We start from the raw sequence: 17278 nt of genomic DNA on the forward strand, positions 1-17278 counted from the left end.
CCATTTTCCTCAGTATTTCAGAGACAAACGTACTGTAACCAGCGTGTACAACATTTGCTGCCTTCCGTCCTTAAATAAGGGCAATAATTGCCACCTGTTTTTCAAAGAATAAATTACCTCACTAATTGAACTCCACACTGCTATTATTTTGAACATGCCCCTTTCAATTAGTGATTGAAATACACAGAATAAGAAGCATTCATGTCATGACTGTTGGGTCTGTTGGATTTCTATTACTCTACTACACCTGCTAGTAAATTATTTGCCATGTAGAAATATAATTTCTACCAAAAACAGTGATTGATAAGGTTAGTGATGTCTGACTGCTATTTTCCCCTCGCCATAGTTTTTTTTCTCCACATCAGGTAATGTGTCGTCTTGCGGCGTCTTTCTTTTGTGTTTCTTCGCCCATACAATGCTGTAATACAGAGATGTCTCTGGTGGCAGGCTGCTGTTTAGTAAGGGTTGCATCACATTTAATTAGAGCCCCCCTGCCTGTACCGTTAATTAACCTGCCTTCACACCTCTGTATCCCAGCAGACGGGAATTCACAATGCCGTTCCTAATAATAACTGTAATGGGCGAGTGTAGGCTGTATCGGCTATGATGGAACAAGCGTACATTTTGTATTGTGAAAAAAAAAAAAATGATGCAAAATGAGAAAATAACCACTTTCAAGGGAATGAAGAATAGCAGGTGCAAGTTCATTGCACTTACAGACAGGTTGCTGTTTTTTGCCGAGCAACTCTGTTCTGGAGGTTCATATACAGATTGCAATTTAAAGGGGTCATCTCACCTTGGACATTGGGGAGCATATCGCTAGGATATACCCCGAATGTGTGATAGCTGCGGGCTCCACTTCTGGGACCCACACCTATCCTTAGAATGGAGCATGCAAAGTGACGGAGGGTGCATGTGCGGCTGCCCTCCACTCATTTCTATGGGAGTGCCAAAAATAGCCAAGTGCTGGCTCGGCTATTTTCGTAAGCCCCATAGAAGTAAAATGAGCGGTGGCTGCGCTTGCGCGGTGCGCTTCCCATTCATTTCAAAATTCCAAAAATAGCCTAGCGGGCGCATTTGGCTATATTCAGCACCCCCATAGAAATTAATGGAGGGTGGCCGTGCATGCTCAGTGCGTCCTCTGTCACTTTGTGGGCTCCATTCTAAGGATAAGTGCTGGTCCCAGAGGTGGGACTCGCACCTATCAGACCTTTATAGCATATCCTGTGGAAGGTGGAAGCACCCCTTTAATGGTTGTCACTCAGCATCTGTTATTAAAGGGGTTGTCCAGGATTAGAAAGACATGGCTGCTTTCTTCCAATAAGTAACACACCTGTCACCGGTATTGCAACTGAGCCCCATTGACTTGTGGAGCTGACTTGCAAAACCTACAGCCCATGGACAAGTGTGGCACCCTCTTTAGGCCTGCTTCACAAATTTGACATATTTCCCAAAAATAATTCTGGAGACATAAAAAAAATACCCTTAGGTTGAAAACCAGCCCTCTGGGGGGGCGTGTCCGGCCATGCAGCAGTGAGGACATGTGCGGAGTGAGCTCCTCTGCTACCCTGGTATTCCTCAGTGCCAGCCACTCGTTCCACATGGGGAAAACTCTCAAAAAGAGCAGGACCAGGTGTGACTCCCCTGCCATCCTCCCAGGGTGCCTTACCTCGGCTGTTTGCTAAACAGCCCACCGCGCTGAGTTCCAGCCTGAAAGAGCGCGACATACGCCTGCAAGATGGCGCCGATCCTCCCATACAGCGCCCGGCTGCAGTCCCTTCAGTGGCCTCCGGCCTGCTTGATCCTCCACACTGCCGCACCCGATCCCGGTCGGCCTCTGAGCCGCTCCTAGGCTCCATGCCAGGACCTGCAGCAATATCTCCAGGCACGGAAGATACCGGCTCTGGATCTACAGAACTTCCATGGCGGGAACCTCTCCAGGCGGTGTAGCTGTCACCGCGGCCTGCCCTCACCCAGGTCAGTAATGGAGGGACCCCTCTTCCACAACGGCAGTCCCAGTCTCCTCCTCATGTGACCAGTCCGGATATTGGGGCTCTCAGACCTTCTGCATCTTCATTTTGCCCTGCCACAGAACTTTCCATACGGCCCTCCGGGGCCTGAACCTCATTCACCCATCAGACCCCTTCCTGGCCGCCTTCTCTATTTGCGGGTGTACCCTCCAGCCCAGCTTTGCAGCACCTTGATCTTCGGGACACATTGTCCCTGTACCCTGAAGCGGCTCCGGTGCGGCATTCTCCGCGGGACCCTTTCCGTCCTCCCTCTCACTCCCCTGAACCATCTTTGGCGGCGTCACCACACTGATCTACGAACTCCTCATGGAATGGGTCCGACTCGCGCCGTGGCGGAGTTGCCTCTCCTAACCCGCGTGCCTCAGCTGCCACTGCCATCGCGGACCCGCAGGGATCTCCTCAGCCATTTCGGAGGCCTCCACTTTGTCGTTGGACGAGGATTTTCGGCCGCCCACTATGGTGGATCTACGCAACCTGCTATGCTCCCTGCCATCTAAGGCGGATCTCTCCAGCTTTGCAGCTGATATTTTACAAAAATTTAAAAAAGAGTTCGCTCCAGTCCGCTCTGAGATGACCACACTGGGTGTCCGAGTAGACTCTCTTCAACAGGACCATGTCTTCTTATCAGCTACTGTGCAGTCGCTGGCTGAGAAAATGCAATCTTATGATAATCAATTGCACATCCTGCACCATCATTTGGATGATGTTGAATACAGGAACCGTCGCAATAACTTGCAAAATCGTGGCCTCAAGGAATCTGTATCGCCAGGGTCCCTTATGCCCACCCTGGTGAAGATCTTCAACGGACTCTTGGGGCGCCCACCTAGAGCGCCAATATTGAAATTGACCGGGCTCATAGGGCGCTACGCCCTCGTAATCCGGATCCTTCAAAGCCAAGGGACGTCATTTGCAGAGTTCACTTCTACGCCGTGAAAGAACAGATCCTACTGAAAGCGAGGCAGTCGTCGTCTTTGTCCTACGAGGGCACTCCTTTCATTCTGCTGCAAGATATTTCTCGCCACACCATGGCGCAACGAGCCGCTGTCCATCCACTCCTGTCCCTCCTTAAGGACTGTGGCATTCCTTACTGTTGGGGTTTCCCCTTTGCTCTCCTCGCGGGCCCTAAGGGACAACAGGCTACTCTCTGGGACCCGTCGGACCTTCCTAATTTTCTTCAGCAGTTGAACTTACCTCATGTGGACCTGGGTCCCTGGCCATCCATCCTTCCATATGCTCCAGGACCGCCGGGACGACCCCGTTGACCACCAGTTGGGGGCATGACCAATGCTTCTCCTTTGACCCAGCGGGGACGACGACATACCCGTGCGAATGGGCCGAAACGCAGCTCTCCTTCTCTTTCTGCTACCTGAGGGGTTTGCTGTGACCCTTCTTTGGGATGCTGATTGTTACTATATTCTAATATCTCTCTTCCTCTAATGGGGAATCTGTTTACCCTTCTCTGTTTTCTGCCTGCCCCTTTTTGGATGTTTCTTGAACCTTCTGTGGCTGGCGCTGTTGTATTCTGTGTTTTTTCTCAGTTTTTCTCATACCTACCGGGGTCGTAACGAGTAGCTCCTATCTGGTTGACGCTTCTCTCGAAGACCAGGAGACTCTCCCTTGGGGCGCCTGGTCCCAAGTGATAGAGTGACCAAAGGGTCAAAAGAGGCTATTTCCATTTCTGCTTTCCTTTTCCTTTTGTTTCCTGTTCCTTTCCCTTTCGTTTTCTCCTCGTCTTTTGTCAATTGTTTGCCTCCCCTTCCTTGGTGTTTTTCTCTCTCTCTGCAGGCATGGCATCCTTGAAGATTGCATCCTTCAACGTGAAGGGCTTTAACACCCCAGAGAAAAGAGACCAGGTGCTTCACCACTTTCTCCGTCAGCAGGTACAGGTTGTTTGTTTCCAGGAAACACATTTTAAGGTGGGTCATGCTCCGGCCATCCGTCATCGACACTACACGACTTGGCACTTTGCGAATAACCCGGTTAATAAGAGGAAGGGAGTCGCCATAGCGATCCATCAGTCTTTACCATCACATCTAACTTTTACGGCGCACCAGACCATTTTAATTCTGTCTTCCATAAACCGAACAGCATCATTAATCGACCCTAAAGGCCCTTTACTGACCATCCCAACTTTCCCCCGGCCCGGTCGACTGGACCCTTCCTTACGGGCACGCGGAGCCGCCCACTCCGGTTCTGTCTTGTCCTCTCAGGTTCTGCATTAAAGCCCCTATCTCATATACGGGACACTCCGACCCTCTCCTCCCGTGGCTCTTTTGAGTTTTTACAGCTTCGTCATTTCCACTCCTCTTTGGCCAAGACTCATAATTTATCCCGCAACCTAACGGACTTTGAAAAGATGTGTCTTTCCCCCTCTGCGGTCCTACGCCCTGTATCTTCTGTTTACAAGCTGCTTATACACCGGCGGTCCTTGTGCCCTCCCCCGTTATGCCAGGCATGGGAACGTGACTTAGGGAGGCAGTATGCCCCTGCTCAATGGAACAAATGTTCCTTGTTGTCTCACAAATCCACGATTTCTACCAAAGCTCAAGAAACGAGTTAGAAAATTGTCTCTAGGTGGTACAGAGTGCCGGTGCTGCTCCACCGATGGTTCCCGACAGTATCGGATTGTTGCTGGAGATGTCTTACGGAGGAGGGCACAATGCTCCATGTCTGGTGGCAGTGTAGTGTGCTGCGCCCTTTCTGGGACTTTGTCCACAAAACGATCATTGAGGTCACCGGGGTCCCCATGCAGAACTCTCCAGAGACCTTTTTGCTGTTTGATAGCATTCTGAACGCCCCAGCTTATAAGAAATCTCTATTGTAATACATGATGCAGGCGGCGAAAGCGGTGATCCCCAGACACTGGAAAACCACCTTTCCCCCCTCCCCTGAGGAGTGGTTTGAGGAAATTGCTCTCTACCAGAGGTTGGAAGACCTTATCAGTGTAACGCCCTCAGATGCGTCCCGGTTCGTGAAGACCTGGGGCCCCTGGGATGACTTTCGCTCCACATCCTTGTTTCGAGACACCAGGGTTTAGGCCCTACTCGCTATGCTGTAGCCACCTCCCACCCTCCTTTTCTCCCCCTCTCCCGCTGTCTTGTTTGTATGTCTATTGTCTTTTTTCTTTGTGTTCGTTTGGATGCTTATAGTTATATGATTATACATTTGCCTTTTTGTTCAATTTACTTATTTGAAAATTATCTCTTATGCTTATTTTCTGTACTGCACCACTGGTATTATTCTTGTTGTTGAAACTGTTCAATGTTGATTTGATTATTCTGGAAAAACCCTAATAAAACGTTAATTTACAAAACCAGCCCTCCGGTGGGCCCATGCTCCCATACATTAGTGGGCCTCAAAGGCCCAGAAAAGGAACCTGTGGACCCTATCACTTTCCATAGAGACCATTAGACTTTATTGATGATATAAGGGTAGAGCCTAAAGAATACGTTTTTCTGGGGGGTCCAGGGAACCCTAGCCCTATTGATGTCTCCATGGACTGGAAGCATCAGTGATGACGTCAGCATGTACGAAACTACACCAAGCCAGCCAGCTACAGCGCTGACCATGTCAAAGTAAGTGCAAGGTCCTGGGTTAAGGATCCAGAACATGTCCGCAAAATGCGGACCATGGACCCATTAAAGTCAACGAGACTGCAAAAAAATGGGGGGGACACACAGACCACATGTGCATTTTTTAGATGTGCGGTTTATGGACTGCAAAACGGACACGGTCATGTGCATGAGGCCTTATTCATACATTTCCAGGAGGCATAACAGGGGAACTGTGCAACCCAACGTTTTGAGAAAAAATACTTGTAAACTGTAATTTCATGGGGCGTGCAAGCAGTTACTAAACATATGTCAGGAGAGGAGACAGTTCCTCCATAAATATTACATGAAAATTAGGGTGTTGATATATGTTCATGAGCATTTTAAAGCAGGCAATCCTGGAGGTCTTACACAAAGCATAATCAGATTAAAAATAAATCCATAAGGTATGGCAACTGAAGTTAGCCTGCTTGTTGACGGTTTCCAGGTAGCCACAGGAGATAAAGGTTAAAAACAAACTATAAAATAAGTTATGAAATTGCATGCAGGATCTTAGACTTGCCCCATATATTTAGTTGCTGTATTGGGGGGGGGGGGGGGGGGGGGGTTACATTAGACTGAAGCATGTCTTTAGACATGTAGCAGAAGTGAGAAAGACATCTGTTTCCCGTGTGATGTCTCAAAGGATGCAGAGTGGGTTTTTTATGCAGTTTTTGAAGCCAAAATCAGGAGTCGATCATAAGAGAAAAGAAAGTGTGACTGCAAGGGGAACAATTTACTCCACTCAATCTTGCACACCCCTTCATTCACTCAGGCTGAAAATTGAGTATAAATGACACCCCAATACAGTCCACGCCAACCATATACACACTGCCACCACCTATAGCATTTATTCCGGGCCTATAGGTACACCAACACAGTCACCCTATCCGTGCTTATACCCTAAGACAGGTATCTGTAATACCCCAGAGTGGTATTACCATTCCTTCACCCTGCTACTGTCTCTAATGGTCTAACATTAATGCCATCTGTGTATTTATTTCCAGGTCCTTTACACTGTGCATTTTATATTATTGTTATGAAACTGTTTTGTACATGTAATATGCCTGGTTCACCAGCAGGTGGCGGTGTGTATCTAGCAGAGAGAGAGAGAGATCTCTGGACAGAATGGAACTCGCCATTCCATTCTCCCCCCTTTGGGCAGAAGTGGGCCAGTCCTTCTTCCTACCAGAAGAGAGGGGTTGCAGTTCTAGTTTAGAGCAGTCTAAGCCTTGGCATTGACAGAGCCAGACGTGCAGTCTAAGCTAAGCTTGTGATGGAGGTATATGTGTGGAAGATGTAGCAGCAAGGGGAAAAAGCTCTCTGGCTGCGGCAGAAGTCTCTCAAAAGGGAAGCAGCTCATAGAGCACCCTGACTCCTTGCTAATTTACTTACTGAGTGTCAGGAGGGGGACAACAGCCAAAGGCACCCCAATCCAGGGATAGCAGAACCAACCAAAAGTCCAGTAACCAGACCAAAGCTGAGTTTAGCACAGCAGAGAGAGAAAGCAGAGTACTCAAGTTTGCCTGCCAGTTTATGCCAAAGCCTGCTGGAACCAAGAGAAAGCCGGAATATTGTCTGGATGCAAGTAAAGCTGTTGAACTTTATCAGGGTCTGGACTCGATTTATTTTCCATCTCCTACCTCAACTATTCCCCTTTATTGCTTCAAAACCTAACCCGTGGGAGCAGCGGTATCCAGGTAGGAGCACCGTGACGCATAGAGACTATAGGGGCCACACCACATCGCTCGGCATTTCTATGGGACACAATCGGCCCTGGGAGGCGGCACATTGCATATCAGCAACATACTGCACTCCAGTTGCTGTGAAACTACAACTCCCAGCATGCACACCTATTCAGCTGTTCTTGTAACTTTCATAGAAGTGAAAGGAGGATTCTGGGAGTTGTAGTTTCAGAACAGTTGGAGTGCTGGAGGTTGCTGATCCTTGCTCTAAGAAGATGTACACAGGCTGGGACTACCAACTATAACGTCCATGGTCCTGTATTTTTATCTCCCCATAGCAATATAATTGTGGGGCTGGGAGGACAACCACCTCCATTCTGGCTCAGCCCTCAGGGTAGCGCTTCATTATTCATACTCATCCCACCTCCCCATAAAAGTGGCAGATATGAAAGATGGACAAAACGTGATTTCAAGCCTGTATTGAAGGAGGTGCGGGCCCAGGCATCTGCTAGACACTAAATATGAGACATGTAGGCTCTACAGAAGGTCAGATCCTTATTAAAGGGGTTATCTGAGAATTAAGAAAACAAAAACACTTACATATTACTTTATTATAAATATATTCCCAAATACCCTTCATTGGATATAATGGCTCGTTTTGTCTAGAGAGCAATGATTAGGAGATATAAAATGGCCGCCGACCTATTAGTTCACACAAAACCTGTCCTAATCACACAGGAGGACAAGTTACTTCAGAAAACTGAGGTAAAGCGCTGTCTCATCCTCCTGTCTGCTCTGCTTGTCAGGGATTATATCTTTATTTTCTTAATTCCCAAAGAACCCCTTTAAGTGGGAACAAATACAGCAAGGGAGCATTCACGCGACCGTGTGAAGCCCGTGTCCGTGCTGTGGACCGCAAATTGCGGTCCGCTAAGCACGGCCACCTGCCGTGTGGCAGCCGTATAGGGATCGCGGCCCCATTCACTTGGATGGGTCCGCGATCCCTCCGTTCCGCAAAAAGATAGAGCAAGCTCTATCTTTTTGTGGTGCGGAATCACGGAACGGAACCTCAGAAAGCACTCCGTAGTGCTTCCGTAAGGTTCCGTTTCGCATCTCTGGATTTGCGGACCCATTAAAATGAAATCCGGTCCGCAATACGGGCTTCACACCGTCGTGTGAATGCTCCCTAAGGTATGGGGTGTTTGGACATTGTGCCAAGCCCATGATGCGATTATGAAAATTATGAACACATAGATCCTAACAGGAATGATTTACAGTCTAATATATATATATATTTTCCTTGGGGGAAGATTTATCAAACTGGTGTAAAATAGATCCGGCTTAGTTGCCCCTAGCAACCAATCAGCTTCCGCCTCTCATTTTTCACAGCTCCTTTGGAAAATGAAAGGTGGAATCTGATTGGTTGCTATGGGGAACCAAGCCAGTTCTACTTTACACCAGTTTGATAAATCTCCTCCTTTATTCCTATGTAGAGCCGTGGCTGTCTCTAGGCCTCGTGCTGCGAGTCGAGCCGCCATGTCTGGGCACTTTATGAATTCCAATGGGATTGAGTGATTTGCTTGTGTGAAGAGCTGTGCATGCTTAATTGAACGGTATTGGCATCTGAAGGTGGATGATAATTGGGTCCCAAAAGAGAGTGTTCACCCCACCACAAGGTAACGCAGCTGTGGCGGCACCGAGGGGCCTCTATTACCAAATACATCAGACCAGCTCAGCAGGGACTCCCTCCCTAGTAAGATATGGTTTTACCATGGAACGTATGACAAAACTCAGAAAATCATATAATATATACTGTATGAGACAAGATGGCCGCCTGCTTATCACACCGCCGAAGAAACCACAAGCGGAAAAGCCAGCGGACGTCACCTTCTCCACTACTAAGAAATTGATATGCTGCAGATTTTAAATCCGCACCGCAAGTCAATTTCTTATGGTCATTATGACGAATTGCCCACCATCTGACCTAGTTATTAGAAGGAGTTGGGAGCAGTGGTCCCGTGAGGACAGGCACTCACGGGGAATAAGCTCCGGATAGCCCAGACAGACCCACGCTAGAAAGGAACGTTTGATCTGCTGACAAGAAAGAGCAGCTCCCATAGTTTTGCTATTCATCATCCAGACACAGGTGGCCCCTTCATTGGCCATTTCCAGGTACTTATCAGAAGGAAATATGGTGTCATGGTGCCCATTGCGTGTCCTGCTATTAACAGTCAGCCACTATCACCTTCGTTTGCAGTGGTATCATGAACGAGAAACCTGAAATGCTAGGACTGCTAGTACCAAAATAGGGATGGGGAGGGAAGAGTAAAGGGAGGGGGAGGAACCCCTCCGGGCCCCTACAAACTCAACCAAAAAAAGACTCCAACAACTTATTTTTATCAAAACCAATCCTTTACTGGGTGATGATCGGCCACAGCTGAATTTTACGGTATCAAAACACCACCTTCTCCACGAACCATTCCTCCGATGCGGTATACCACCCTGGGTCCCTCCAGGGTGTATGTACGCCAATAACTCTTCACCATGAACTTTCCTTTCAAATGCCACCAGCTGTGACTTGAAATTTCCACATTCCACCGAACCTCAAAAGAGAAACATAATGAACCGAACTGGCCTTGAAACCACGTATCATCATTTAAAAAAAAAACAACTTTTATTATTATTATTTTTTTTATTTTTATAAATGTATAAAAATAAACCTGGTACAAAAATAAACCTGAACCCCAAGGGCGAGCGGGCGGGCAACTCGGCTTACCCTGGCAAGAGGAAGTCCCTAACACTGACCTCCCCTATATATGCCCACCCATACTCCTCCTCCCCCCAGCTCTCTCCCTCCTTCCTTACTCCACCCTCCACCTTCTACTCATTTTAACCCCTTCTAATCTCCCTCCTAACCACTACCAGGGGCCTATTCTTTAACCCCTAAACCAGGGAAAAAAGGGGGGGGGGGAGGGGGACCAACAGTCCCTCATCACCTTCCTTACCCTGTCAGGTGCTCTCCAGGACTGGAACTGTATTGTCTTTAGTGATGAATCCAGGTTCTGTTTGGGATCAGATGACAGTCAGGTTCAAGTATGGAGGCCTCATGAAGAGCGCTTCAGTCCTGCCTCTGCTGTGGAGCCACACATTACCCCAACTACTGGTGTGATGATCTGCGGAGCCATCACATATGACAGTCGGTCACCCCTAGTAGTAATACCAGGGACACTAACAGCTCAGTGATATGTGCAGGACATCCTGCCCCCACATGGGTTCCTCTCATGGCAGTACTTACAATAGGATAATGCTCGCCCACACACAGCAAGGGTTTCCCATGAATGTCTCCTCCAGATTACAGCACTTCCTTGGCTGCTAGGCCGTATCTCATCTAGTATCTAGGCTAAAGGCCATATCTCATCTTGTATAATCAAGGTTAGAGGCCGTATCTCCTCTTTTATTCAGGCTAGAGGCCGTATCTCAGCTTGTATCCAGACTAGAAGCAGTATCTAATCTTGTATCTAGGGTAGAGGATGTATCTCATCTTGTATCCAGACTAGAGGCAGTATCTCATCTTGTATCCAGGATGGAGGGCGTATCTCATCTTGTATCCAGGCTAGAGGGTATATCTCATCATGTTTCAAGGCTAGAGGCCTTATCTCAACTTGTATCTAGGCTAAAGGACATATCTCATCTTGTATCCAGACTAGAAGCCGTATCTCATCTTGTATCCAGGCTGGAGGCCGTGTCTCATCTTGTATTGAGGCTGGAGGCTGCATCTCATCTTGTGTCCAGGCTGGAGGCCGTGTCTCATCTTGTATTGAGGCTGGAGGCCGTATCTTATCTTGTATTGAGGCTGGAGGCCATATCTTATCTTGTATCCAGACTAGAGGCGGTATCTCATCTTGTATCCAAGCTAGAGGCTGTATCTCATCTTGTTTCCAAGCTAGAGGCCGTATCTCATCTTGTATCCAGGATGGAGGGCGTATCTCATCTTGTTTCCAGGCTAGAGGCCTTATCTCATCTTGTATCCAGGCTGGAGGCCATATCTCATCTTGTATCCAGACTAAAAACCGTATCTCATCTTGTATCCAGGATGGAGGGCGTATCTCATCTTGTTTCCAGGCTAGAGGCGGTATCTCATCTTGTATCCAAGCTAGAGGCTGTATCTCATCTTGTTTCCAAGCTAGAGGCCGTATCTCATCTTGTATCCAGGATGGAGGGCGTATCTCATCTTGTTTCCAGGCTAGAGGCCTTATCTCATCTTGTATCCAGGCTGGAGGCCATATCTCATCTTGTATCCAGACTAAAAACCGTATCTCATCTTGTATCCAGGATGGAGGGCGTATCTCATCTTGTTTCCAGGCTAGAGGCCGTATCTCATCTTGTATCCAGGCTGGAGGCCATATCTCATCTTGTATCCAGACTAGAAACCGTATCTCATCTTGTATCCAGGCTGGAGGCTGTATCTCATCTTGAGACACTGGCTGGAGGCCGTGTCTCATCTTGTATCCAGGCTAGAGGCTGTATCTCATCTTGTATCCAAGCTAGAGGCTGTATCTCATCTTGTATCCAGGCTAGAGGCCGTATCTCATCCTGTATCAAGGCTAGAGGCCGCATATCCTCTTGTATCCAAGCTACAGGCCGTATCTCATCTTGTATCCAGGCTAAAGGCCGTATCTCAATCTGTGAGGGCAAATCCACAGCTATTTAGTCAGGTGTGGACATGGCCTTATGATGAATCTCCCAGCACAGAGCAGCCGAAGGGCTCCACAGGAAAACTGTGTAAAAGTCTTTGTCCGCTACTCATTTTGGGGGAGTATTCCCCAATTAGACACTGGGTCTTGCCACAAGAAGGCGTAGAAGTGCTTTCCACGTGGCTGCCTTCTCAGAGGCTACTTTTGGGTTGTGTACCTCTTGGTGGGAGATTGTTGACTGCTAGACATGTCTCTACGACCTACACGAAGATCTTTTTGCCTAGTTGACAGACTTTGAGAAGGTGCGCATCACTGGGCTGAGAGAAGCAGGATGGTCATTATGACTAGTTGCCCACCGCCTGACCTAGCTATTAGAAGGAGTTGGGAGCAGTGGTCCCGTGAGGACAGGCACTCACGGGGAATAAGCTCCGGATAGCCCAGACAGACCTACGCTAGAAAGGAACATTTGATCCGCTGACAATAAAGAGCAGCTCCCATAGTTTTGCTATCCACCATCCAGACAAAGGTGGCCCCTTCATTACACCCCTGCCTCTGCCTGGACCATTTCCAGGTACTTATCAGAAGGAAATATGGTGTCATGGTGCCCATTGCGTGTCCTGCTATTAACAGTCAGCCACTATCACCTTCGTTTGCAGTGGTATCATGAACGAGAAACCTGAAATGCTAGGGACTGGCATTTTTGCGCAAGTGCCGTTGAAAAAGTCACAAAGGTGCAGTTTGCGACTTTTTCACGCCCCAATAGTGGTGTATTTTAATTATTCATGTGGCTCATTGTCTGCGAAGTATCTGAAGTGGACTTCAGTCCGAATTTCCTTGTGCTTCATGATAACAAATTTATTTTCCCTGCAATGGCTGTAAAAACAAAAAATATACTCACCTCATCCATTTACGTGAAGAGACCGCCATGGCCATCTTGATTGAAGATACCGCACGAAAGCTTGTGCGCGGTAACGTATGACGTATGCGAGATTTTGTACGGTGTCTTGAATCAAGATGGCCGCGTCGGGGGTCTTCATGATCAAATGGATGAGCTGAGTATTTTTATTAGATTTTTTTTACTGATTAACCCCTGAAAGCATTCATTTTTAATCTTAGATGCCGCAATCAGCGATGAAAGCGGCATCTGAGGGGTTCAATGACAGGGGGGGCAATCACTATTGCCCATCATTGCGCCCGCTCGTGACAAAGCGCTCGCAAAGCAAATTTCTTTGTGAAATTCCGCAAGGCAGCCGAATTTAATTTTCAAAAACTTTGCTTATCCAGTGGAGTACAGTCAACATAGGCAGACCACGCACTGGCTATGGGGCCCATGAGGTAAGGGGGCCCGGCCAAGCTGCATGGCTCCGCCTCCTTTCTGACCTGAATACACGCTGCAACAGTGTAGTGTAGACACGTAAAACATTTTGCGGACAAGAATAGGCATTTTTTACAATGGGCCGCCTGTTCCGTGCCACAAATTGCGGAAGGCACACGGATGGCTTCCGTTTTTTGCGGATCCCCGGTTTGCGGACCGCAAAAAACGGCACGGTCGTGTGCATGAGGCCTAATAGTAAGGGCTCCTTCACACGAACGAATTTTGCGTTCAGTATACGGAACCATTCATTTAAACGGGTTTGCAAAAGATGCGGACAGCACTCTGTGTGCTGTCCTCATCCGTTGCTCCGTTCTGTGGCCCCCGCAAAAATTCTGTCCTGTCCTATTCTTGCCCGTTTTGCGGATAAGAATAGGCATTTCTATAATAGGCCTCCTGTTCCATTCTGCAAATTATGGAAGGCACACGGGCGCCATCCGTGGTTTGCGGATCCGCAAAAAACGGCACGGTCGTGTGAACGAGCCCTAACTGGTATAAAATATTGGGAGACATCCCTGGGGGTCTACAGCAGTGAGGGGGTTAATGTGCTCCTTCTAGGGGTGATGGGTCAGACTGGATGAGGACACTATTAGGCGCCGTCATCTCCTACTGATATTGTAAAGATCGGCCTCCAATGTCTGTCCTGAAAAACCTCTTAAAGGGATCGTCCAGCAAATACCAATTAGCTTTAAATCAGCTCACATAGGAGGACCAGAAACCCCCCATACCTGACCCCCGGCCCTCCTGTTCCTCTGCAGTCAGCGCCTGGTCTCTGCTGTTTGCTGCTTCCTGGTCCCTCTCCTCACGCAGGTAATGCCGATATAGCCAATCACTTGCCGCAGCGGTGCCCCCCCCCCCTCCCCTTAACCAGAGATTGGCTGGGTGCTATGGAATAGTTTTTCATTTTTTTTCATACCCCATTACGGGTAGCGTAGTTATAGGGGAAGCGGCTTCTTTGGGGCCAGAAATCAGAATGGGCCCATCCAGAAAGAGGACTAAAAAGATGATATTGTCAGGGCCCGCTCAACAGTATATACAGTCACATGACAGAGTATATACATTTAGGAAACGGAGAGAGCGACTGCCGGGCCTCGTCTGAGAGAGATCTTGACTAGCCACAGGAGTGGGGGTTGCACGGGTGTCGGGGGTGGCCAAGAAGTTGCTGGGGGTGCCCAGTTCAAAAATTTGCTGTGGGGCCCAGTCATTTCTAGGTACGCCGCTGCGCTCATCTCTAGATGTTACCCAAGTTAAGGGGGGGGGGGGGGGGGGTGTCCCTGTACAGTCTCATCCTGTAATTAGAAAGGGTCACAATGTGCAGGGGCAACCCGCTAAAACTGGTAACACCCATCTGGACCTTCACTGCAAACTGCTAGCAATTCATTCATAAATAGTGTTGAGCGAACTTGTGTTTTAAGTTCGGCGTCTAAAGTTCGGGTTATCGAAGAATCGCGGTATGGATTCTAAATTCCGTCATGGTCCATTCATAACGCGATTCTTCGATAACCCGAACCTTAAAACACGAGTTCGCTCAACACTATTTATAAACTTCCAGCAGGAATAATAAAGGAATGGCACAACATGACATGAGGATGCAAGTAGCCACTAAAACAGACAAAAAAAATATAATATAATAAAATAAAATAAAAATTATATTTTGATTGACTTTTAAGATTTTTATTTCAATGGTAAGTTGACCTCAATAACTTTTTCATATCTGGCTGCCTCGTGCACATGTCCCTTTAAACATTGTTTTCCAACGTGCCTTCTCACACTTCCGGGTTCCACTGACGTCATCCACAGGTATTTCCCCACCCTTCACCAACCCGCTTCCTGTGTGGCCGCGCCTGCGCAGCTGGGACCTTTAAACGTGCGACTACACGGAAATATCAAGTCCGGCTCCCTTCCCGGCCTTGTTGCAGTGTGTTTCTAGATTCCTCCGCCAAGGGGGACTTTTTGACGTGCGCGTCACATGAGCTCCCTCTCGACGCCTTCCCGTTCCCGGAGGGTCCTGACAAGTGTCACGTTAGGGGCGTTCGTATCTCCCGTGACGACGGGTGCCTGGTTCTCCCCGCATAGTGGTCGGTAAAGGGTGGGGTCACCGGAGGGGGCGCGGAAGGGCACCGGTGCTACGATTTCAAGATGGCTGCTGCGTAGACTGAGGGGGTGAATCGACTCTGAAAGAAGAAAACAACAATAACAAGGTGGAGAGCTGTCCATGAGAGTCCTTGTGAGCTGCCATGGCCGGAGAGTGGAGGCTGGGGGAGGTGTGTGGGATGGGAAGCCATCTTTACTGCTGCCTGTGCCTCATCTGTCATCTTGGCAGAAATCTCCATGTTACTTGTGTGACAAGGGAGGGGGGGGCAGGAAACTTCTGTGTGTGAGAAAAGGGGCCGTGTATTTTGGACTGGCCTCGCCGTATACTAGAACGGGTGGCCGTAGATGTGCCGCTAGCGACCGTCCCGCCAGATAATCCGCGTTTCTGTGGTAAAAAATCTATTGTATTAGACTGATAAAAATTTAGTTCCGGTATTTATCGGACTAGCCGCAGAACCGACCGTAAAAAACTGCTGGGTCGGGATTATTTTCACGGAACAATATTCCTACGCCTTTTCTACGGAATCAGAATTTGGCAGGATAAGTGGGGGGGGGGGGGGTTACGTTTTGTTTTTCGCCTGTGGACGTTTAATAGTCGATGTTTCCCCTCCCTACGTCTCGTGCCTATAGATTAGATGGTTTATTATATGGCCTGAAACGCGTGGGTATCTTTAAATGAACCTGTAAACATCCGTATCTTATCAGGACGATCACATCGGCGTCTTTATAGCCGTACAGGACTTGACGCCGTAGTTTTGTGACAAAGTGGCAGGCTTCCACACGTTTCGGGAAAGGAAGGGAGGAAGTGTCGTCGCCATCTCTGCTCTGTCCGTTCTCACCCTGCTTTCTGTTCTTTCCACAGGCGGAATAATCAGTGTCTCAGGAAACAGTCAACGTCTTCGCCTCTGGGGGGCGCCACCTTGATCTAGGATCTGTTTACAGTCCCCCCCCCCCCGGGGGCCCTGACTCATCCCGCCATCATTGTCTTCTGCCTTGGTGAAGGATGATGCAGTGATACACATCGACACCCCCCCTCCATCCACTTGGATTGACGTTCTTGTGCTCAGACATGGAGTCTGAAGATTTCATACCGCCCCCCGAGTGTCCCGTCTTCGAGCCGACCTGGGAAGAGTTCGCCGACCCTTTGGGTTACATTGCCCGGATCAGGCCTATTGCCGAGAAGTCTGGAATATGCAAAATCCGCCCGCCAGTGGTGAGTATAAGCCGCTAACGCTTGACTAAGATGCCACGTGCGGTGTTTGTTTTCCATCTCCTGCGTGTTAGGATCAGGTAGTTGGAATTCAACATGCCTGATCCTTTTGTTTGCAGGGGAGTCTGGCAGCGAGTTACTCCCCACATGTATGCTTATCCGAGCACATAGGAAGGGGGCTGGTAGAGACGGCTGTCGGCCCTGGCATCATCCTGGTCAGCCTTTTGTTGTATGGAGGGTGACGCCCAATATGGCCGATCACAGCTCCAGCAAGTTTTCTTAAAGGGGTTGTCTGGATTCAGAGCTGAACCTGGACAACCCCTTTAAGTCCCTTTTACATGTTGGTCGGTGCTCGTATAAAGTTTTTTTATTTTTTCCCCTTTAATTTGCTCCCCGCTGTGCCGTGCCAGCACCCCGGTTCTTCTCGCTGGACTTCCTCACAGGTGGACTGCACCACATGCGACGCTGCAGCCAGCGATGTGTCCCCTCGTATCGTTGGCTGTGGTGCATGTCACCCCCCATCCGTGGGTAAGGCCTCGTTCACATCTCCGGCAGGCTGTTGTGGTGCCGAACACCTCGCTGGATCCTCTGCTTCACCGCCAG

General features: G+C 48.7%; 1 protein-coding gene across 1 annotated transcript in view; it reads left to right on the plus strand.

Moving 5' to 3' along the window:
* The first annotated feature begins 15266 nt into the window (after positions 1-15266).
* Positions 15267-17278, plus strand: part of KDM5C (lysine demethylase 5C) — a 46909-nt gene continuing 44897 nt past the window's right edge. The window contains 2 exon segments of the mRNA XM_044305388.1: positions 15267-15572; positions 16328-16678. Coding sequence (XP_044161323.1) covers positions 16535-16678 — 144 coding nt within the window. The 5' untranslated portion in view covers positions 15267-15572; positions 16328-16534.

The sequence above is a fragment of the Bufo gargarizans genome, chromosome 9 (assembly GCF_014858855.1).
Source record: "Bufo gargarizans isolate SCDJY-AF-19 chromosome 9, ASM1485885v1, whole genome shotgun sequence".
In the NCBI taxonomy this organism is placed as follows: domain Eukaryota; kingdom Metazoa; phylum Chordata; class Amphibia; order Anura; family Bufonidae; genus Bufo; species Bufo gargarizans.